Source organism: Petromyzon marinus, unplaced genomic scaffold (assembly GCF_048934315.1).
Source record: "Petromyzon marinus isolate PM22_M1 ecotype Great Lakes invasive population unplaced genomic scaffold, UKy_Petmar_22M1.pri1.0 PM_Scaffold_26, whole genome shotgun sequence".
Taxonomy (NCBI): Eukaryota; Metazoa; Chordata; class Hyperoartia; order Petromyzontiformes; family Petromyzontidae; genus Petromyzon; species Petromyzon marinus.
Window position 1 is genome coordinate 1,082,766 of NW_027423235.1, and position 20,466 is coordinate 1,103,231.

The 20,466-nt window shown below is 45.3% G+C and overlaps 2 protein-coding genes and 1 long non-coding RNA gene across 3 annotated transcripts; all 3 read left to right on the top strand.

Annotated features, from left to right (window-relative positions):
- Window positions 1-518: 518 nt before the first annotated feature.
- On the top strand, window positions 519-1,919 carry LOC142923069 (exosome complex exonuclease RRP44-like). Its single transcript, XM_076064006.1, has 3 exons — window positions 519-624; window positions 976-1,143; window positions 1,902-1,919. The coding sequence occupies exons 1-3, from the start codon at window positions 535-537 to the stop codon at window positions 1,917-1,919; spliced, it is 276 nt and encodes a 91-aa protein (XP_075920121.1). The 5' UTR covers window positions 519-534.
- A 3,008-nt stretch (window positions 1,920-4,927) lies between these two features.
- Window positions 4,928-7,987, top strand: LOC142923080 (uncharacterized). Its single transcript, XR_012940503.1, has 3 exons — window positions 4,928-5,405; window positions 7,224-7,288; window positions 7,908-7,987. It is a non-coding gene; the product is annotated as an uncharacterized LOC142923080 (long non-coding RNA).
- A 4,175-nt stretch (window positions 7,988-12,162) lies between these two features.
- On the top strand, window positions 12,163-18,844 carry LOC142923078 (exosome complex exonuclease RRP44-like). The gene is made up of 3 exons (XM_076064011.1): window positions 12,163-12,319; window positions 14,018-14,235; window positions 15,213-18,844. The coding sequence occupies exons 1-3, from the start codon at window positions 12,176-12,178 to the stop codon at window positions 15,433-15,435; spliced, it is 585 nt and encodes a 194-aa protein (XP_075920126.1). The 5' UTR covers window positions 12,163-12,175; the 3' UTR covers window positions 15,436-18,844.
- The last annotated feature ends 1,622 nt before the right edge of the window (window positions 18,845-20,466 follow it).

Sequence of the window (20,466 nt, forward strand, 5' to 3'; positions counted from 1 at the left end):
TGAAATCATAAAGAATCGAGAGATTAAGCATCAAATTGTGAATTAGATGGGAGGGTAACCTTTGTTGTAGATAATATTGGTCGCAAAAGCTTACGCGTTTTTTTTTAAACGTGTGGTATCTGATGGGCGTGTTCCGGTTGATTCTATCAATCGCCAGAACTGTTTTAACTTATAAATATTTACGGAGGACTCCTCACTGTGATCTTTTGTCATTTTAACAAAGCGTCAGTCTCATTATTGACATTGATGAGCAGCATGAAACCACATCCGCAGGTTAAGCGCTATTGTTTTGGATTGCTCCTTCCCCTTCAAGCCAAATTGTATTGTGTTACGCAGTGAGTTGGTTAAAAAAATAGTTATTTCATTATTTCAGTGTGTGAGAGAGACGCTACTGTGGTGAGTGCTCATTTGAGTTTGCGTTGTCATCTCCCGGTGCTATCCCAGCTGCTGCTGCTGTCGTCGTTCTTGCTTAGATTACGCAACACGATGTTTGTCCTTTGTTTTGGTCTCCAGCTGAAAGCCGAAAGTGGGAAGATGCGTCGGCCCACTGGCAAAGTGGTCGGCATCATCAAGCGGAACTCGAGGCCGCTGTGCGGCATGCTCATGCCCAGCCCAATCAAGGAGGTGGGCTGATCTGCATGTGTGTGTGTACGTGTGGGGAGCGGTAATGTAGCGGTTAGCGCGCTGCGCTACGAATCCTGGGACCCGAGTTGGATTATATTTATCGCTCATAACCAATAAACAGCGCCAAATGTCTGAACCTGTCTTGGGCCCTTCCCTAGGTCGACTCGTCCATAAATGAGTCTCTGATGTGGCATGTAAACATCAGCGCTGTGGAGACAAAGGCGGTCGGGCATGGTGCTGGCCGTACCCACCCCGTCGTTTGCCGTACCAGCTTGAATAGGTGTGTGCTGACGGCACTTGCCCAAACAGTTTGTTGAATGCCTTACTGGGGGCTCTTTGGGCGTGTTGCAGGCCACCCGCCACCTGTTCACGCCCGCGGACCGCCGCATGCCACGAGTGCGGGTGGAGACAAGACAAGCAGCGTCCCTGCAGGCCCACCGCATCGTGGTGGCCATCGGTGGCTGGCTGCGACACTCCCGCTACCCGAACGTACGACTGCACCGTGACGCCCCGGACGCCGTGACACCTCACCCGTCTGTCCCGTGGTCGGCATCGTCGGGCTCATCCTTCTGTCACTTGACGCGCGGCCACGCGGCTCTGTATGCAATACAGCCGTCGAACCCAAAACACGAACGGTGACACGGTGAATTGGAAGTCAGGGTGGATGAAGTGGCACCACTGTGATATTTTTTTGTTTGAAAGCATGGCAAACTCACCTGTGATTCAACCTAGGTTATTAAGGTGTTGTAAGTTGATAGTCTCAGCCCAGTCACCAATAACTGCACCAAAAACGATATTAAATTTGGTCGTGCACTTCGATTGTTTGATTTCTATCTCTGAGAAAACTACTGCGTTTGACTGCCATGTGATGATTGGCAGAGTGGTTGGAAAAGCACTGCCCCCCTACAATTTGGACTGCATTTCACTTCAATGGATCTTAGAAGTAGCTCTGTTATGTCTGCTCCTGTGGGTCGTCCTTGACCACGAAGGGTTTGTATAGATTGCTTGTCTTGTGCGATACCATTAACACAATGAGAAACAAAATTGGTGAAAAGTTAAATATATTGTTAAGATGTATTCTTTGGGTTGTATCTTTGTTTAAATAGATGTCGGTTAATATTCTACATAATGTACGTTAGGTACAAGGTTGGCATTGTGGTTGTGCTTTTCATACCTATTTGCCACTGCACAACCGTGCGACACCATGGCTGGCACGGTTTAGTAGGCTGCAGGTTGTTTATCCACTGCAAAAGCGGATCCATGTCATGGACGGTCAGTGCTTTGAACAAGGCTAGGCACGTGCAGATGACGCTGTGGTGCCACGACCCGCGGTGTACTGACTGCCGTCACACAATTAACGTGTCGCTAGCCCCGCCCCTGGCCCTGCTCGGCCCCCGGATATATTTGGATGCCTTGTGGGGCCAGCATACTACGGTTTGGTTCTGGTTCGACACGGCAAAAAGCCAGTGGGTGACCACAGACACTTCGAGAGATCTGCACTGTCTGGGTTCCAATGTACCAGTGGAAAAGGGATACCGGTGACGATTGGCCACGTATGTGCATATGCATGTTGAACTTCTTCCGTACCATACGTAGACAACCGTGCTAATCGTCGGTGTGCTTGTGCAGGGCCATTTTGTGCGCTCTCTGGGCGAATGTGGGGATAAGGAGACGGAGACGGAGGTGCTGCTGCTGGAGCACGACGTGCCACACCAGCCCTTCAGCCAGGCCGTACTTGCATGCCTGCCCCCTCCCACGTTCAGCATCACAGCAGAGGTACGCATGAGACGTGTGACGATATGTCAATTCATCGATTGAGTTCAATTCTTACGACTGCGGTGTGTTGGTGTGTTTGGTCATGCATGTGAGAATCCTTTACGTCAATGTTCTTTATTACAAGGCCCACGGGCCACTGGTGGCCCCTGGGTGGCCTTTGGTGTGGCCCCCGACGTATAGGCCCCTGACAATAGACAAATGCGAAAACACCCCGCATCATCATCATCATCGTGCTGTCAAACCTCAATAGTTTCAAGATGTTTGGCCTGCGTAGAATACCTTCTAGAGGGCCTCTCTGGAGCTCTCCCTCCAGTCGAGGTCCTTCCGCTGCACTGGCATGAACGAGAAGCCACGGGGCTCTACACCTTTACCGCAGACCGTATATAGAAAAGCCGTCGACCTGAAAGAAAGTCGATGGCTCGGACACATCATCGTAAGAAGAGAGGAAATTCACATCGGAGGAAGGAAGGCGACGGACTTATGGAAGCACCAGGGCGGAGACCCGAGAGGCAGGCCTCGAGAGATGCGGATCAAAGTGGTGAGCCAGGATGTGGAGGACTCTGCAGTAGCCGTGAAGATGGTCCAGTACAGAAATGAAAGGAGCAAGGGGACTACAGACTTTTTTCCTATAACGCTGTACTTGCGTTCCTGAAGAACACCGAATTGTGGAAAAATCGCATAATAAATAATATAGGGTAAAGCACAGTCCGTGATAACACGTGAGATGCGTACGCAGGCTTAACAAAGACTTCGGGTACGTGAGTAGCATCTAGAAGCATCCAGAAGCATCCCACCTTGTGTTATGCTACACCGAGGCAACCGTACAACCGCTTATTCTGCCTCGCACAACGCAGTTCTGTTCACTCGATCGCCTTTTATCCAATTCGCATCCATGTTATGAAAAAAATGTGTTCCCTAATGCATTCATCGCATTATATCTAATTCACGATATGAAAACACGCAGAGTTATAGGAGAACGGACTGTACTTTCAAAATATTCAGTCGCCTATTGAGAAGATAGAACGCCATTAGAATGAAGTTGGTTTACCCATGTATGGCTCACCCTGTGTTTTGTTTGTTGTAAGGCAGCGTTTTGTTGAACCTGGTGCTGTGTGTGTCCCGTACAAGTACCAGGCTGGCAGGGAGGACCTCCGTGCGTTGTCCATCTGCAGTGTGGATCCTCCAGGCTGCACAGACATCGACGATGCCCTACACTGCAAACCGCTCGACAATGGGAACACCGAGGTATTCATTTGGTGGTGGTAATCGTGGTCACGGTCGCGGTAATTCGTGCCTATTCCTTTCATGGTTTTGTCAATGCTAGCGGAGGTGACAAGGGGAGTCTAGTGGCACAATGATAAGTGCACTGCACATTCATCCTGTCAAGCTGGTTTAGTTCCAGTCATGGCTAACACCGGTACAGAGTGATATCTAAAAAAACTGCCCAAGTTCTCCCCTTCACCACCTGAATTGACCATCGTAATAAAGCAAGGTCAAATGACAATCGCGACCCATTATGGCATGGAGAAGCCCTCATCCTGCAGTGGATTGACAAAGGGGTGGACAATATTCCTGTTATTAAGTTTCCAAACATTGTTGCCTTAGTGCCCGTATTCTTGGTCTCTGCTCGGCTCAGGACTGACTTCAACATGGCTCGGTTCTGGCTTGATCTGCTCCGTTGCCTCCAAAGAAGCATGAGTGGCTCAGCTGTGCCTTGGCTCAGGCTCAGCTCACAGAAATTCTGAGCGTGGCTGGGAGCATGCAGAGATATACGAGGAGGCACAAGAGACACAGAGGCTCAGGGCTGGAACCATGCTTAGAGGCAGCTCGGGTTTTAAGCCTTGCTTTGATGTGGATTATTGAGAATTATAATCATAATATTTATACTGGAGGAATCCGATGAGCTATAAAGCTATTTTGCACATGTCCAGCAGAGGCGAGTAAGAACATTACAACAACAAACAGTACAAAAACATCATAGTAGTGCAAAGTACAAGAAAGATAAACAAATAACCCAAACACAAACAAATACAACGAAACCATCCCCATCCTACCAGGCAAAGCCCACTGAGGTATTGATTTATTTTTGATTAGTGACCTGGCCACAAATGAATAGCTCAACAAAGTGGCCCATCATTTGGACATTTATAGCAGCCAAAATAATAGAAATAATCTCAATGCATTTTGCGCGAGAGCCAAGCCTGAGCCAAGCCATGGCTAAGACCCCACTGGCCTAAGTGTCCACGTCACTGGCCGAATGCCTGGTTCACAATGAATGCACCAGGTAGTAATGGATGTGCATTTCATTTCACATTATTGTGCTTTGGTTGGAGTGGCTATGGTGGAGGTTATGCATGCATGTGGAGTGAGTGACTTCCGACAGACGTCTAGTAGAAGGCGTCTTTTTTATTAAAAGCACACAGGGCGATACACTTCGTAACGCGGCTACACCTAGGCTGTACAAGCACGCAGCCCATCTCCGTCCTGCGTAGCTACGCTGGCTGGTTGACGAGCGTAGCGGCGGAGACAGAGCTGCTCTTGCAGAAGAACCAGCCACGTGGTCGAAGACAAAGAGATGACGACGGTAGCGACGCAACCAGGACCCATACCCCACGCTAACAGCCCCGAAGTTCTGATTCGGTGCTCTTTATATCTGCCTGGAGTGGCCAAGCTCCACCTCTGGCCACGCCCCGTTTCTAGAACCTTCTAGGCCCTTCGGGATGGTTCCCGGAGCTTCTCGACTGACTCCGCCGTTGACCTTTACCCCAGATACGCCCCTTCATAATAAGGCATTATGTAATGCAGCTATAACCTTAATTACCCTTACAGGCCGGCAGGTATCACCCTGTCATTACACATCCATGCATGTGAGGGTGGTGACGGTGTATTAATGTGTGTTCTAGGTTGGGGTACACATCGCCGATGTGAGCTACTTTATCCGGCCGGGGAATGCCTTGGATGAGGAGGCATCTCTGCGTGGTACCACAGTTTACCTGTGTGAGAAGGTGAGATGTGGATTTCTTCTTGCAACAATATCAAGTGTTTTATGACCCGCCGATTTCATCCTTTCATTCTTAACTTTACGACATGATGTAAAATATTACGATGTAATGATCATCGCGGTACCAGTTTCCCCACAACTGTAATTGTATTTGACATTTTCACCACATTTTTTGCGTGCTTTTCAGTACTTCCTGTATGAATAACGATAACTTAAAATTAATTAGAATAAAAAAATGTGCAACAACAATGCTATATATCTCTCATGATGTTTTAAACAAGGTGATTTTTGTGGATTTCTTATCATATGATGTACCGTGACATCATGAGCGGCAGGCTATCGGCGCAGTGGTAACACTCGTGCCTTGCAGCAAGGAGACGCTGGGTTTGATTACTCAACTCTTGTGCCTTTTCGCTTGCAGTTTTGTTTGTTCTCCCCCCTGTTAGTGAATGGGTTTCCTCTGGATTCATCAGATTTCCTCTAAATAAAACCCATACAATCTTAACTGGCATTCACGAAAACATCCCCTTGCTGAACAGTTACCTACAGGTGACTTAATCATGTGTGGGTTTGCTTGCAAAACACTCGTTGAGTTGGTGCATATGTATATGCCAGATTGTGTTTATTGACAGAGAAGTGGTTGCATTTTGATTTAAAGCTTTCGTGACTGCAGTAATTCATATTCTTAGTTTTTTCGGTAAAGTCATGTTGAAGAGAAACAACAAAATAATAAAATATATATAAAACAATAAAAAATTCTCACGACGTTTCGACCATAACTCAAACGGTCATCTTCAGGTGTGTTGGTTTGCATAAATTTATTTTTAAACGGCGCATTTATTTATTTATAAAAAACGTTAGCGTCACGCGCAGCGATTTGGCAGTTTACCCAGGACTAGTCCATCTATATTTTGAAAAGACGAGGGGGGAGACGAAATTTTTTTTTTTATATATATATAATGTATGCTGTCTGAAAGCCAATGTAAGCGTGAACAATCAATTAAGAACTGAAATGGTTTATCAAATCTTTCCAATGATTGCTAAGATAGAATCCATCTTCTCGGTTGAAATTGTCTCTGTGCTTGTATATGTGGATAGCCTCATGAACGAATCTCTCATGGAAGCCAGATGGCTTACAAAGAACCTCTGTCTTGGAAAAGTCAATGGCATGTGAGCCTACTGAATTAGAACAATGATCTGCTACGGCCGAGGTGTTGGTCCTACCGTGTTTAAGGTCTGCTTTGTGTTCACGAATGCGGTCCGAGACATGGCGTTTGGTTTCTCCAATGTAACTACTACCACAGAGGCAACTTAGTTTGTAGACACCAGGGTATTGTATGTCCGGAATCACATCTTTTACAGACGGAACCAGATCACGGATTTTATGTAATGTGTTGAAACGGACCTGGATCTTGTGTTTATTCAAGATTTTGGAGATCTTTTTTGTGATCCCAGCAATGTAGGGTAAAGTGATGGTTTTGAAAGGCTCCTCAAGAGGGTTCTTCTTCATGGTTTGAGTGATAGCTTTGCGGATTGTATAGTCGGAGTAACCATTAGCCCTAAGAGCTTGGTGTACGTGCTTGAGTTCACTGCTCATGTGTTCCTGGTCGGATATGCATTGGGCTCTATGATACAGAGTCTTGATGAGAGAATTCTTCTGTGATGGATGGTGGTGGGAATCCGGTTTCAGATAAGCATCCGTATGGGTAGCTTTCCTGTAGACAGAGTGGCTCATTGAACCATCAGGTCTCTTTTTAATTAGGACATCCAAAAAAGGTATCTTGCCAGAAGTGGTTGCATTTATGTGTTTGTGCGCCTGCAGAGGATTGATATGGTGCCAGAGTTATTGAGCTCAAACCGGTGTTCCTTGAGATCCAACGTCGACCGGTGAGATGCACCAACAACTGTGAACTCGCGAGTGCGCATATTGCAACCCATACTCAGCAGCTAACGTGCGTTGTTGCCAGGTGCACATGTAATCCCATGATGCGTGGCACTGTTAAAATGTCATGGTACAGATCCACACAAGCATGTGTACATACATAAGCAGCCAAACCAGGATGGCACAATGGTAACACGTGTCTCACAGCAAGAATGGCCTAGGATTGATGCCCGACTTGGTTGCCTTTCCATGTAGATTTTCTATGTTCTCCCCCTATTTAGCATGGGTTGACTCCAGGTTATCAGGTTTCCTCTCATCGCTAACATAAATGTGTTATTACTACTATGATCCTTAACCAAGAAAAGCCTCACTGAATCTCATCGAACAATGGTTGCTACGTATATATTCCAGTTGAGTAATTTGTAACAACCCAAACCGGTATTTGGCCAAATATCCCGATGCTGAAAGAATGACTCGACTCACAAAAACTTGGCAAGACCCTCCTGAAAAAGAGTCTCGAGACTTTGCGAAGCTTTCCTGAGTGAACACCCTGCACCACTCCAATGACGACGACTCCGCCACTCGACGGTGAATGGCGATGGTGCATGTGCTGTGCGCGTGCAGGCTGGCGTTCTCGTGCATATGGGAGATGACTCCAAAGGCTGAGATCGTGAGCACACGTTTTACCAAGAGCATCATCAATTCCAAGGTGATTTCCCCCCCCCCTCCCCCACAGACGTTCAGTTTTTGTAAAACTCTCGTTTGCTTTCACGTGTATTGTATCGGTGCCTTGCTATGTTAGTGCAGTTGAGGTTTCCGGATGGCTGAGAGGTCAGAGCGTTGAGCTTGCACCTCTGGGTTCACAAGTGGAGCGAGATGAACCGGGTTCACAAGTGGTAGTATGTATGTTGAACTTCTTTTGCACCGTACGTAGCCAACTGTGCTAATCGGAGGTGCGAGGTAGAACATGAAAGTAGTTAGTTGATGGTCTCTGTCCAGTCAACAATCACTGCACAAAACACAGGTTTTTTTTTAGGTCGATCGTGTAAATATGTAAATGTGTCATTAAACCCACCCCCACCCGACACAGCCAACTAATAAGGGTTGTCACGTAAACAGAACATGCCAATTCGTCACGAGTACAGCACACCGCTGTGTTGTACCAGTGACGAATTGACCACGTTCTGTTTATGTGACAACCCTTACCTGTCGGCTGTGTCGGGTGGTGGCGGGTTTAACGACATATTCATGTATTTACACAATCTAACCCAAAAAACCTGTATTATGGATGATATTGGTCACGAAAGCCTACGTGTTAAACTCACTGCACAACCCTCAGTGGTCATCGGGAGCCACGTAGACATCTGTTGAGTTCTGGCTTGGGCTTGGATCAGGCGTGGGCATTGTGTAATTGCGAGGACCCCATGGTTCACCCGTGGTGTGTTCATCGTATCCCCGCAGGCGTCTCTGACGTACGCAGAGGCTCAGCTAATGATGGACGACGCCGGGCGGAAGGACCCGGTCACCAGCAGCTTGCGTGGCCTCAACTCCCTGACCAAGATCCTCAAGCAGAGGCGCATTCAAAACGGGTAACTCACTGTCAAGATCCTCATCCCCTCCACCGCCTCTGGAGCGCTGAGCAGTATTAATGGGTGCACCACATTTAGTCGATCGGCAGGTCGCCTGTGGCGCGGTAAAGTGTGGTTACTCCCGTGTCTTCTAAGACATCCGGCCAGCGTGAAAGAGTTGGCTAAAATACATTGAGAGGGACTGTAAAAGGGTGTATCTCTAGAGGGGCCCCCTCTTATGGGAGCCCCCTTCTTCCAGCAGTGGCTTGAGCAAGCAATTGCAAGGCTGCACCTGTAGCTTTTTTTGACCCCATGATGCATGAGGCTTGGGTGAATACCATGCACAAACAAGTGTTACAGGATTCATACTCTTTGTTTTTTTTTCAGTAAAGTCACGTAGGTAAAACTATAAAATAAAATAACAACTAAATTAAATCACGACGTTTCGGGCGCAACACAAGCGTCCTTCTTCAGGTGGGACAACCACAGCCAGAAACAATTGCTGAAGTGGGCAAAAAAGGGCTGTTGTAACAAGAGGCTATATAGGTAAGAGAGTGGGGGGGAGCAAGGGGGGAGAGATAGAGAGGGGGGGTGTGGGGTAGGGGAAGTGGGGTGCTGCTAGAGGGATTAAAGGGGCGAGCACGGCAAAATGCCGGGGGGGGGGGGGGGGGTAAGTGAGCGGGGCTGGGAGTGGGAGGCTGAAGAAGCTGGAGATGTGGAAATGAAGGCAACAATAAAGAATTTTGATTTAAAGCTTTCGTGACTGCAGTAATTCATATTCTTAGTTTTTTCGGTAAAGTCACGTTGAAGAGAAACAACAAAATAACAAAATATATATAAAACAATAAAAAATTCTCACGACGTTTCGACCATAACTCAAACGGTCATCATCAGGTGTGTCGGTTTGCATAAATTTATTTTGAAAACGGCATATTTATTTATATATATAAAAATAACGTTTGCGTCACGCGCAACGATGGCAGTTTGCCAGGACTAGTCCATCTATTTTTTTTTTTGAAAAGAGGAGGGGGGAGACGAAATTTGTTTTTATGTATGCTGTCTGAAAGGCACTGTAAGCGTGAACAATCAATCAAGAACTGAAATGATTTATCAAATCTTTCCAATGATTGCTAAGATAGAATCCATCTTCTCGGTTGAAATTGTCTCTGTGTTTGTATATGTGGATAGCCTCATGAACGAATCTCTCATGGAAGCCAGATGGCTTACAAAGAACCTCCGTCTTGGAAAAGTCAATGGCATGTGAGCCTACTGAATTAGAACAATGATCTGCTACGGCCGAGGTGTTGGTCCTACCGTGTTTAAGGTCTGCTTTATGTTCACGAATGCGGTCCGAGATATGGCGTTTGGTTTCTCCAATGTAACTACTACCACAGAGGCAACTTAGTTTGTAGACACCAGGGTATTGTATGTCCGGAATCACATCTTTTACAGACGGAACCAGATCACGGATTTTATGTAATGTGTTGAAACGGACCTGGATCTTGTGTTTATTCAAGATTTTGGAGATCTTTTTTGTGATCCCAGCAATGTAGGGTAAAGTGATGGTTTTGAAAGGCTCCTCAAGAGGGTTCTTCTTCATGAAGAAGAACCCTCTTGAGGAGCCTTTCAAAACCATCACAGAACCCTCTTGAGGAGCCTTTCAAAACCATCACTTTACCCTACATTGCTGGGATCACAAAAAAGATCTCCAAAATCTTGAATAAACACAAGATCCAGGTCCGTTTCAACACATTACATAAAATCCGTGATCTGGTTCCGTCTGTAAAAGATGTGATTCCGGACATACAATACCCTGGTGTCTACAAACTAAGTTGCCTCTGTGGTAGTAGTTACATTGGAGAAACCAAACGCCATATCTCGGACCGCATTCGTGAACATAAAGCAGACCTTAAACACGGTAGGACCAACACCTCGGCCGTAGCAGATCATTGTTCTAATTCAGTAGGCTCACATGCCATTGACTTTTCCAAGACGGAGGTTCTTTGTAAGCCATCTGGCTTCCATGAGAGATTCGTTCATGAGGCTATCCACATATACAAACACAGAGACAATTTCAACCGAGAAGATGGATTCTATCTTAGCAATCATTGGAAAGATTTGATAAATCATTTCAGTTCTTGATTGATTGTTCACGCTTACAGTGCCTTTCAGACAGCATACATAAAAACAAATTTCGTCTCCCCCCTCCTCTTTTCAAAAAATAGATGGACTAGTCCTGGCAAACTGCCATCGTTGCGCGTGACGCAAACGTTATTTTTATATATATAAATAAATATGCCGTTTTCAAAATAAATTTATGCAAACCGACACACCTGATGATGACCGTTTGAGTTATGGTCGAAACGTCGTGAGAATTTTTTATTGTTTTATATATATTTTGTTATTTTGTTGTTTCTCTTCAACGTGACTTTACCGAAAAAACTAAGAATAACAATAAAGAAGTTAAGGTTTTACCTGGTTAATAACATCCTTCTAGATTGGAGTGTTACAGGCTGCTGCGGGGCTACATTGTGGGCAATAGAGGACAATGCAGTGACATAAATTGTTTTACTCTACTTAATGCTCCCATGTCTGTGCTCCCCCACCTTTGCCAATGCGTACTGACCACCACGGTTAAGTACGGTAAAACCACCCCACGACCCGCATGACATGGGGCGGCCCTCTTCCAGCAGTGGATTGACTTAACGAGCTGTGCATGTTCAACTCAAATATCTGAGTTTGTGAAGTGTCTTATATTAAGATTCTGTGTTGTTTTGGCTGGACATGATAATCGCTCATGTCCCTTCTCCACCCGTAGGGCATTGACTCTGGCATCCCCTGAGGTCCGATTCCACGTGGACAGCGAAACCCATGACCCGATCGACCTGCAGACCAAGGAACTCAAGTGAGTCTCGTCAAGAAGACACCTCCCATGACTGCAATCCGACTGTTGTGCAGACCTCTCTATCAGAATCAAAATATATATTTCTACTGGAAGAATCCGATGAGCTATAAAGCTCTTTTTTCACACATGTCCAGTTGGGGCAGGTCACAACGTTACAACAACAACAACAATACAAGCACACGTTAGGATTGCAAAGTATTGGAAAGGTAAACAAATAACTTAAACAAATATACAAATAAAACTAAACTATTTTTATCTTTCCAAGTAAAACCCTGACCACAAATGATAGCTGAACAAAGTGGCTTATCACGTGGGAAATTTATTATCAGCAAAATAATCTAAGATAAAGATTCTTGACCCTTGTGATTGATGAGTTGTGGTGGCGGAAACTGGTGCGTGTACACAGGGAGACCAACTCGATGGTGGAGGAGTTCATGTTGCTCGCCAACATCTCCGTGGCGGAGCGCATCGTAGACGAATTCCCCGAGTGTGCGCTGCTCCGAAGCCACCCGGCGCCTCCGCCTTCCAACTACGACATCTTGGTGAAGGCGGCGAAATCAAAGGTAGAGTTAGAACCCCTTTTAACGACCACCCTTGTTAACTAATCGCTTAACAACAGGCCTCCAATGTGTAGGCTTAACCGACCATTTCCCTGTTAACGACGGGCTGTTGTAGGTACAGTAAATATGAATTAATGCCACGTAGAAGGGAAACAATAAAATAATAAAAATATAAAACAATAAAATTCTCACAATGTTTCGACTGCAACACAAGCAATCATCATCAGGTGTGAAAACCACAACAAGAAAATTTGAAAAAAAGTGCCAGTTATTTTTAACGTTAGCACCACGGAGAGAGATTTGACAGTTTGTTCAGATGGACGAGTCCATCTATGTTCGGAAAAGAGGAGGGGGGAGACGAAAAATAATGGATGCGTTCTGAAAGCCACCTTAAGCGTGATCAATCAATTAAGACCCGAAATGGTTTATCAAATCTCTCTCCGTGGTGCTAACGTTAAAATAACCGCCACTTTTTTCACATTTTCTTGTTGTGGTTTTCACACCTGATGATGATTGCTTGTGTTGCAGTCGAAACTTCGTGAGAATTTTATTGTTTTATATTTTTATTATTTTGTTGTTTCCCTTCAACGTGAATTTACCGAAAGAACCAAGAATATGAATCCCTGCAGTCACGAAAGCTTTAAATCAAAATGAATTAATGCATTTATTAACAGTGTTTATTTTAATATGATGTGTTTATAATGTTTAGTATCTTTATGTATTAATATCCATTGTTTAAATATTATAAAGTACGTTTTTTGGGTGAACAAGGGAAACTTTCGATGCTATCGGAACGAATTAAGCTTTTAACACGTCTTTCCTATACTCACTTAATGACCAAATCATTTAATGCTCGTGTTCGTGGAACCAATTACCGTCTTTAAGAGGGGTTCTACTGTCTCTAGATTGCTGTTAACCTTCCTTCAATATCATCCTCCTCGCAAGGAATTCAGAGGTCGCCGGGTGGCTCAAATTTTAGTTTGAGGTCTTTTGGTTTAACCGGGTGAGAACTCAAGAGACCATAATAGTCTCATTTGCAAGGGTCACCTGGGTCACCCTATGACCCAGAGATTACAGCTGGATCCTGGCTTCTAAATCCAGCACCCGCATTGAACATACTGTGTTATCAAGTGTAGGGAGTTGAAGGACTCGGCTCGTTTCCCAGCTACTCCACAGAAATAAGCAACAAAAAACCATCACGATAAATGTAGTACTGTATTTAATTTTAGATAAATTCCAGCACTGAAATGTTGAAATATCAGGTCGACTTATTGTGATGAACATTATGCTCAAAATGGGTGGGAATGTGCTACCCCCTACTGTGAAGCAGAGGTGTCTTGAAACGATGTCAGTATTGGCCTGAGCGAGCAGTTGCAGGGCTGCACCTTTTACCTTCATCTTGAGATGTAGCCGTATAGTTTCCACTCGCCCTTAGAGGCAGAACAACTCAAAAGCTGTGATGAACCACAGACAACGCTGGAAGGCAGCCAGGCACTGTGCCAGATGTAGATTAATCCACTTGCTGTACTGCCTTCTCCTGGCAAGCCAGGTTATGGAAACCTGAATGCCTACAGGAAGTGCGCTGAATAACGTTTTCTTTCCAATACACCACAACCCTTGCTGCTTCCCCAGCACTGATCTACAAGCCACGTGCGGGATAGTCACCTCACAAACGCCGGTGTGCCCGATTTTTTTGCGCAGAACATCGAGATCCAGGTGGACTCGGCTAAGGCGTTGGCCGAGTCCCTGGACCGGGCGGCGGTGCCGGGAGCGCCACCATACCTCAACACTCTGCTGCGCATCCTGGCCACGCGCTGCATGATGCAGGCCATCTACTTCTGCTCCGGCATGGAGCCCGACACCCACCACTACGGGCTCGCCACCGCCGTCTACACCCCCTTCACGTCGCCCATTCGACGGTGACGTGCTCTGGCGTCAGGCACACGCGTGAAATCGACCTTCGCGATTATTGAGGGGACTATGTTGTTGTCTTGGTGTGGTCTGGGACTGTGCTGCCTTTCCCAAGTTTAGGAATTTATTCATTAATTGATGTACTTATGCAATGTTAACTTGTCATTATGGCACACCTCCGATTAGCACGGTTGGCTACGTACGGTGCGAATAAAGTTCAACATACAACTTGTATATCTTTTTTCTATTATTTACTTTTAGTGATTTGTTTACCTTTCCTATACTTAGCACTCCTATCATCTACCTACTGGACATCTGTCAAAAAGAGCTTTTATAGCGAATCGGATTTCTCCAGGATAAAGATTTAGATTTTGACTTATTTTTCTAAAAGGTCCTATAAACGGGAAGTTTGGCCAATTCCTTAAATGGTTGTTTGGCTTGTGTTGGAGAAAAACTAGAGGATCCGGAGAACACCAACGCCTACAAGGAGGGTGACAGTGTTCCACGTGCAGAATCAAGAATCCATTGCCGTGTTGCAGCGGCGGCCAAAAGTGAATTGCAATTCTGCCATGGATCGCTAACGATTTTGTTGTGGATCTTAAATAAGAACACAGATATGAGCAGGCAGCAATTTGCGTTACATCTGATGACAAATAAAAAATCCTCAACAAAGAATTAAATTCATACATTAACAAAGATAATTTCCACCAGCAGATGGTGCTAGAACGTGGTATGTCCAGAGTACAGTATTCTATCACAGCGTTAAATCCATCTGAGTCATTGTTTGCGTAGCTTTCTGGTGGATCGTGAAACCCGCTGAGATCCACCAGAATGAATCGCAGTGCTTGGTGGATTAATACCGCTGCTCCGTTGGCATCTCGTGGCCATACCGCAGCCTGTATCTACTGTAAATTTAATCTTCATATTAAATAGAGGCTACAACAAATGTGAATATTGTTGTTGTTGTCTCCCTGTACCGTTACAGATACTCGGATGTGATTGTGCACCGGCTGCTGGCCGTGTGCGTGGGCGCCGACCCCACGTACCCGGCGCTCACCGACAAGCTGGGAGTGCACAGACTGCGTGAGTCTCGGGATCAGTATGAGACTGGGGACCATGGTGCATCATCATCAATCCATCGATTACAAGCATTTCTTGAGGCGGCCCCATACCTGCGCGATAAGTGTAACTTGGTTGCATGCAACTGAATCGGGTTAGATCGCGTAAATATATAAATGTCGTTAAAACCCGGCACCACTTGACACAGCCATCTAGTAAGGGTTGTCACGTAAACAGAACATGCCAATTCGTCACTAGTACACACCGGTGTGTTGGAGAGCCAAGCCACAAGATTTACAATCTGAGTACGACGTTTCGCCAGTAATTACAACCAGCTTCATCAGGCGACAGCCAGATTTGTGGAGAAGTCCACGTGTTTCGTTCCTTATATAGAGGCATAGATGTGGTGATCACACTTCTGCGAGCCCTTTGATCTTGTCCTTCCTGTCCATTGTGTATTAAAATAGTCGTATCAACAGTAATCCCTATTGAAGTATGGTACTCTGTATAGACATGCATTTACGCAATGTATTGGCCAGTCGTAGCTAGTTTTGCTCAGAACTTCAACATTATCAAAATTAATTGAGTGTTCTTGTTGGCACGCGTGTATTTAATATTTATCTGATATTATTTTAGTCCCGTGCTGATCATTCGTCCTGTTTGCCCGACATAACATTGGCCATAAGTGCAGTTAATCCTGTACAAACCTTCTGTTGATAGCTTCGGTAATACATATTTTGTACCAGAAGTCGAGTTCAAGAAACATAAGTACGTTTTTATTACAACTTAAATATATACATATATAAATATACATGTCCATCCAACCACATCTCAATGTCTATGTCTGGGAGAACACGCTAGTTTATCCCTCTGCAGAGTCTCCACCACTTTTCTTTCTTTTTGTTTCCCAGCTGCTGGTCTTGGCGCTCCTTCCCTCTGTCTCCTCCTCGTTCATTCTCCTCTTCCTCATCTTTCTCCAGCTGCCGTGTGCAGCACAGGGAGCTCCAAGTCCAACGCCAGAAACTGTCCTTTCTCTCTCTCTTAGAAGATGGGATGTGCTTAATCTCTTTCTTTTCTTCCTGAACACTCTCTGACCTCCAAGGTTGCTCACATCTTCCTTCCTCATTCACCACTTCCTGCTTTGTATCGTCTTCAATCGTGTCGACCTCCTTCAGCTCTACCTCATTTGCCTCTAACTCAATAGCTCCTACTTCTTTTGCCTCTACCTCTATTGCCTCTACATCATTCGCCTCTACCAAAATCGCCTCACTCTCCTCTACCTCAATAGCCCCTACCTCCACTTCTACCTCAATTACCTCTACGCCATTCGCCTCTAACTCATTCGGCTCTACCTCCATAACCACCTCCTGCTTGGCCTCTCCCTCAATCTCCTCTACCTCTTTTGCCACTTCCTGGATGGCATCTACTTCATATGCTTCAACCTCATTTGCCCCTTCCTGCTTTATCTCCTCCACCACGTTCTCAACTTTTTTTGCCATTTCCTGTTTGGCCTTTACCTCATTCGTATCTACCTCATTGATCAAGACCTGCATGGCCTTTTCTTCGATCGTGTCGACCTGAATTGCCTCGACCTGTTTCACCAATTCCTGCTTTGTATCTCTCTCAATCCCTTCTACGACATTGGACACTAACTCTTTCACCACTTCCTGCTTGGCCACTGCATCTACCTCAATCACTGCTACCTCTACCTCACTCGCCACTTCCTTCTTGGGCTCTCCATCATTCCCCTCTTCCTCAATCTCGTTTTCCTTCATCTCTTCTACTTCCTGAACTTTCATCTCAGTCCTTCGTAGCTTCCTATTCCTACGTTTCCTCTGAACACCATCCTCTCCTTCTTTCTTTGTCTCCACAACATTATCAACTTTCTTAGCCACTTCCTGTTTGGCTATTCCCTCATTCCTATTTACCTCACTTGCCTCTACCTCTTTCGCTAAATCCTCCTTGGCATCTCTCTCAATCCCTTCTATGACATTGGCCAATACCTTTTTCACAAATTCCTGTGTGGCCACTGCATCTATCTCAATCACCGCTACCTCTACCTCATTTGCCTCTACCTCACTCGCCACTTCCTTATTGGGTTCTCCATCATTCCCCTCTCTCTCAATCTCGTTTTCCTTCATCTCTTCTACTTCCCGAACTTTCATCTCAGTCCTTCGTACCTTCCTATTCCTACGTTTCCTCTGAACACAATCCTCTCCCTCTTTCTTTAGCTCCACAACATTATCAACTTTCTCCGCCACTTCCTGTTTGGCCATTCCCTCATTCCGATCGACCTCATTTGGCTCTACCTCTTCTGCTAATACCTGTTTTGCATCTCTCTCAATCCCCTCTATGACATTGGCCGCTATATCTTTCACCACTTCCTGCTTGGCCACTGCTTCTACCTCAGTCACCGCTACCTCTGCCTCATTCGCTAATTCCCGCTTGCCATCTCCTTCTAATACCTCTTCCTTATTCAACTCTACCTCATTAATCACATCCTCCAAAGCCACTACCTCCATCATCTCTACCTCAATCGTCCCAACCTCCTCCACTTCCTGCATGGGCTCTCCCTCACTCCCCTCTCTCTCAGCCACCTCTTCTTTCACTGTCTCCTCCAGAACTTTCTTCTTGTTCTTATGTTTCTTCCTACTCCCACGTTTTCTCTTCATACCATTTCTATCCCCCACTTTCTCTATCTCTTCCATCTCATTCTCAGCCTTCTTGCTATTCTGACATGTCTGCTACACATCCTCATTACTAGTGTTGACTTCCACCTGCTGCTGCTCTTCTGCCTTTTGCTGCTGCTGCTGGTGGTGGATGATGAAGTTCTTCAGCTCGGTGCTGTTCTGGAATTCCAGCAGCTCCCGCTGATACTTGGCCTGCTGCTGTGCACAATGATCCAGCAGGATCATCTCAAGCTCTCCAATCTGGCGCTCAGCTTCTAGTTTTGTGGCACAAAGCATCCTCTTGTGCTGCCCCTTCGAGCGACGGTCTGGGGAGTAACATGGGAAGGAGAGCAGCACCACAATTGATTTTTTAATGGGTATTTGAGTATTTCCTGTATGATAATAGGTTTTTCCCATTTTTTCTGGCAACAAAACAGGTGTTAAGATGTTAAAACACCAAACTGAAACCTTTTACAAGGAATCATGTCTGCATTAACCATGATGCTTGTGGTCAGAATGCAAACAAAAAACATACTCTGATAATATATGCATTGTCCTTGAAACTGATTGGTCCACACTAGGGACAGCTTTCTTTTGAGCCTCGTCTCAAACGGTGTTAGACCAGAGGATGCCAAAAGGCATATTTCCTGTATGTTATTTTGGTAAAGAACCTTGGCACCATTGACAGGAATCTAACTTAACTTGAGATCGATGTAACAATGATAACACTGTAGGGAGGTCTGGAGCTTGACTCATGTGCCGGAGACACCTCCTCCTCCAAAGAACTTCATTAGATTTATGGGCTGGCTGGGGAGGCCGTATTAAGTTTGCGAGGTCTAGAAACTCCAGGCCAAACATAGATAAACTTCTGTTATCTCCGAAAAAGTAAGATGGATTGATGACCAAGCTGTGGAGGTCTGGCTAAATTTATAAGATGTCCATTGTTTCATAAGAGAGAGCATGAATCGGATAAGAAATACACTATTCATTCTTATACACTGGTCCATTCATACAATTAGTATATTAGTGGGCTACGTTAGAGAAGATAAAGGGAGGAGAGTAGAAGAGGAAGGCCGGGGTGCCCGGAGGACAGAGAGTGCCCAGAGGGGCCAGAGAGCCAGGGGCAACCCTGATGTTTATGCTGGTTGGATAGCATGTGCTCCCGTGCATTTGAGGTTGCTCTCAACAGAAGTCATTCCTTGCACGAGAATGGCTGAAATGCTGAGTAACCACTCAGAGGTAGTGGAGACGGTATAGTGGTAAAACAGTGGAGATTTAAAAAGCAAAGTTTAAGATTTGCAGTTGTCAATTTATATTGAGCCGATACATACGGCAAGTCAAATTAAGAAGACTTAAAGTGAGTTTTGCAGAAGAAATCTTGGAGGAAAGAGAAGATACATGTGTGTCTCTTGGAGAAGGAAAGGCATTGCTCAAAACTGTGCTGCAAGGTCACTTGCCATGAATCACACGAGTTTAGAAAAACGTGACTGTAAACCAACAAGCCTGTGAATAATTATCATGGTGAAGACACCTCTATACGTTGGATACTGAATGAAATCCATCGTGCTACACATCGTCAAAGCCCGACAACACCTGACATTCGAGTAAAAAGTACAATTGCATCGTTCTACACATCGTCAATACCCCACCACATCTGGAAAGTCACCAGCTGCATCAAGCACCTGACTGTTGTAATGTTCGAAAGACACTGTGTGTAACGACTTTACATCCGCCGGCACAGCGGGTTTCTAAACGCCTGCCATGTCACCTTCTCAACACTAGCGTCTGAGACCGTCTGATACAGACTGAAAGCTGATTTCCTTTGTTGCACTGTTTGTCTTTTCATGAATGTCATATTGTGCACTGGGTTACGCCTTATTAACCTAAATTCTGAATTTAGCTATTCATGTATTTCTATTACAGTATCACATATTCTTTGGACCAAGTGTCAATTGCCTATTTGATGACTGGTACTCTGATTCTTTTTTTTACAAATCAGGGACTTGTTTTAATTAAAATGTCTCTGTGTGTGTGGTTGAACAGTGTAACAAATCCATACCTTACATGTGTAGTGTTCTAGATTTAAAGTTTTCGTGACTGCAAGGATCCATACGCTTTGAACTCGCGAATTTAAAAACAGAAGTGATATAGTCATCCTCTCAGCCGATAAAGGCAACGCTACTGTAATTATGGATAAAGATTCATACAACAACAAAATCCAGAATCTGCTCAACGATGGAAGTTACTCAAAAATTAAAAATGACCCTACCAATAGCCTAGCGATAAAAACCAACAAGATCATCACAAGTTCGACCTCCCCAATCGACCCAACTAAACGTCCCTCCCTAAAACCTTCTGCTGCAAGACCCCCTAGATTCTATGGTCTTCCCAAGATTCATAAAGAAGGCACCCCACTACGACCCATCATATCCACGATCAACTCCCCTACCTATAGACTAGCCCGTTTTCTGTCAGATACCTTGCTGCCTTTCACTGGCAAGACCGCCTCAG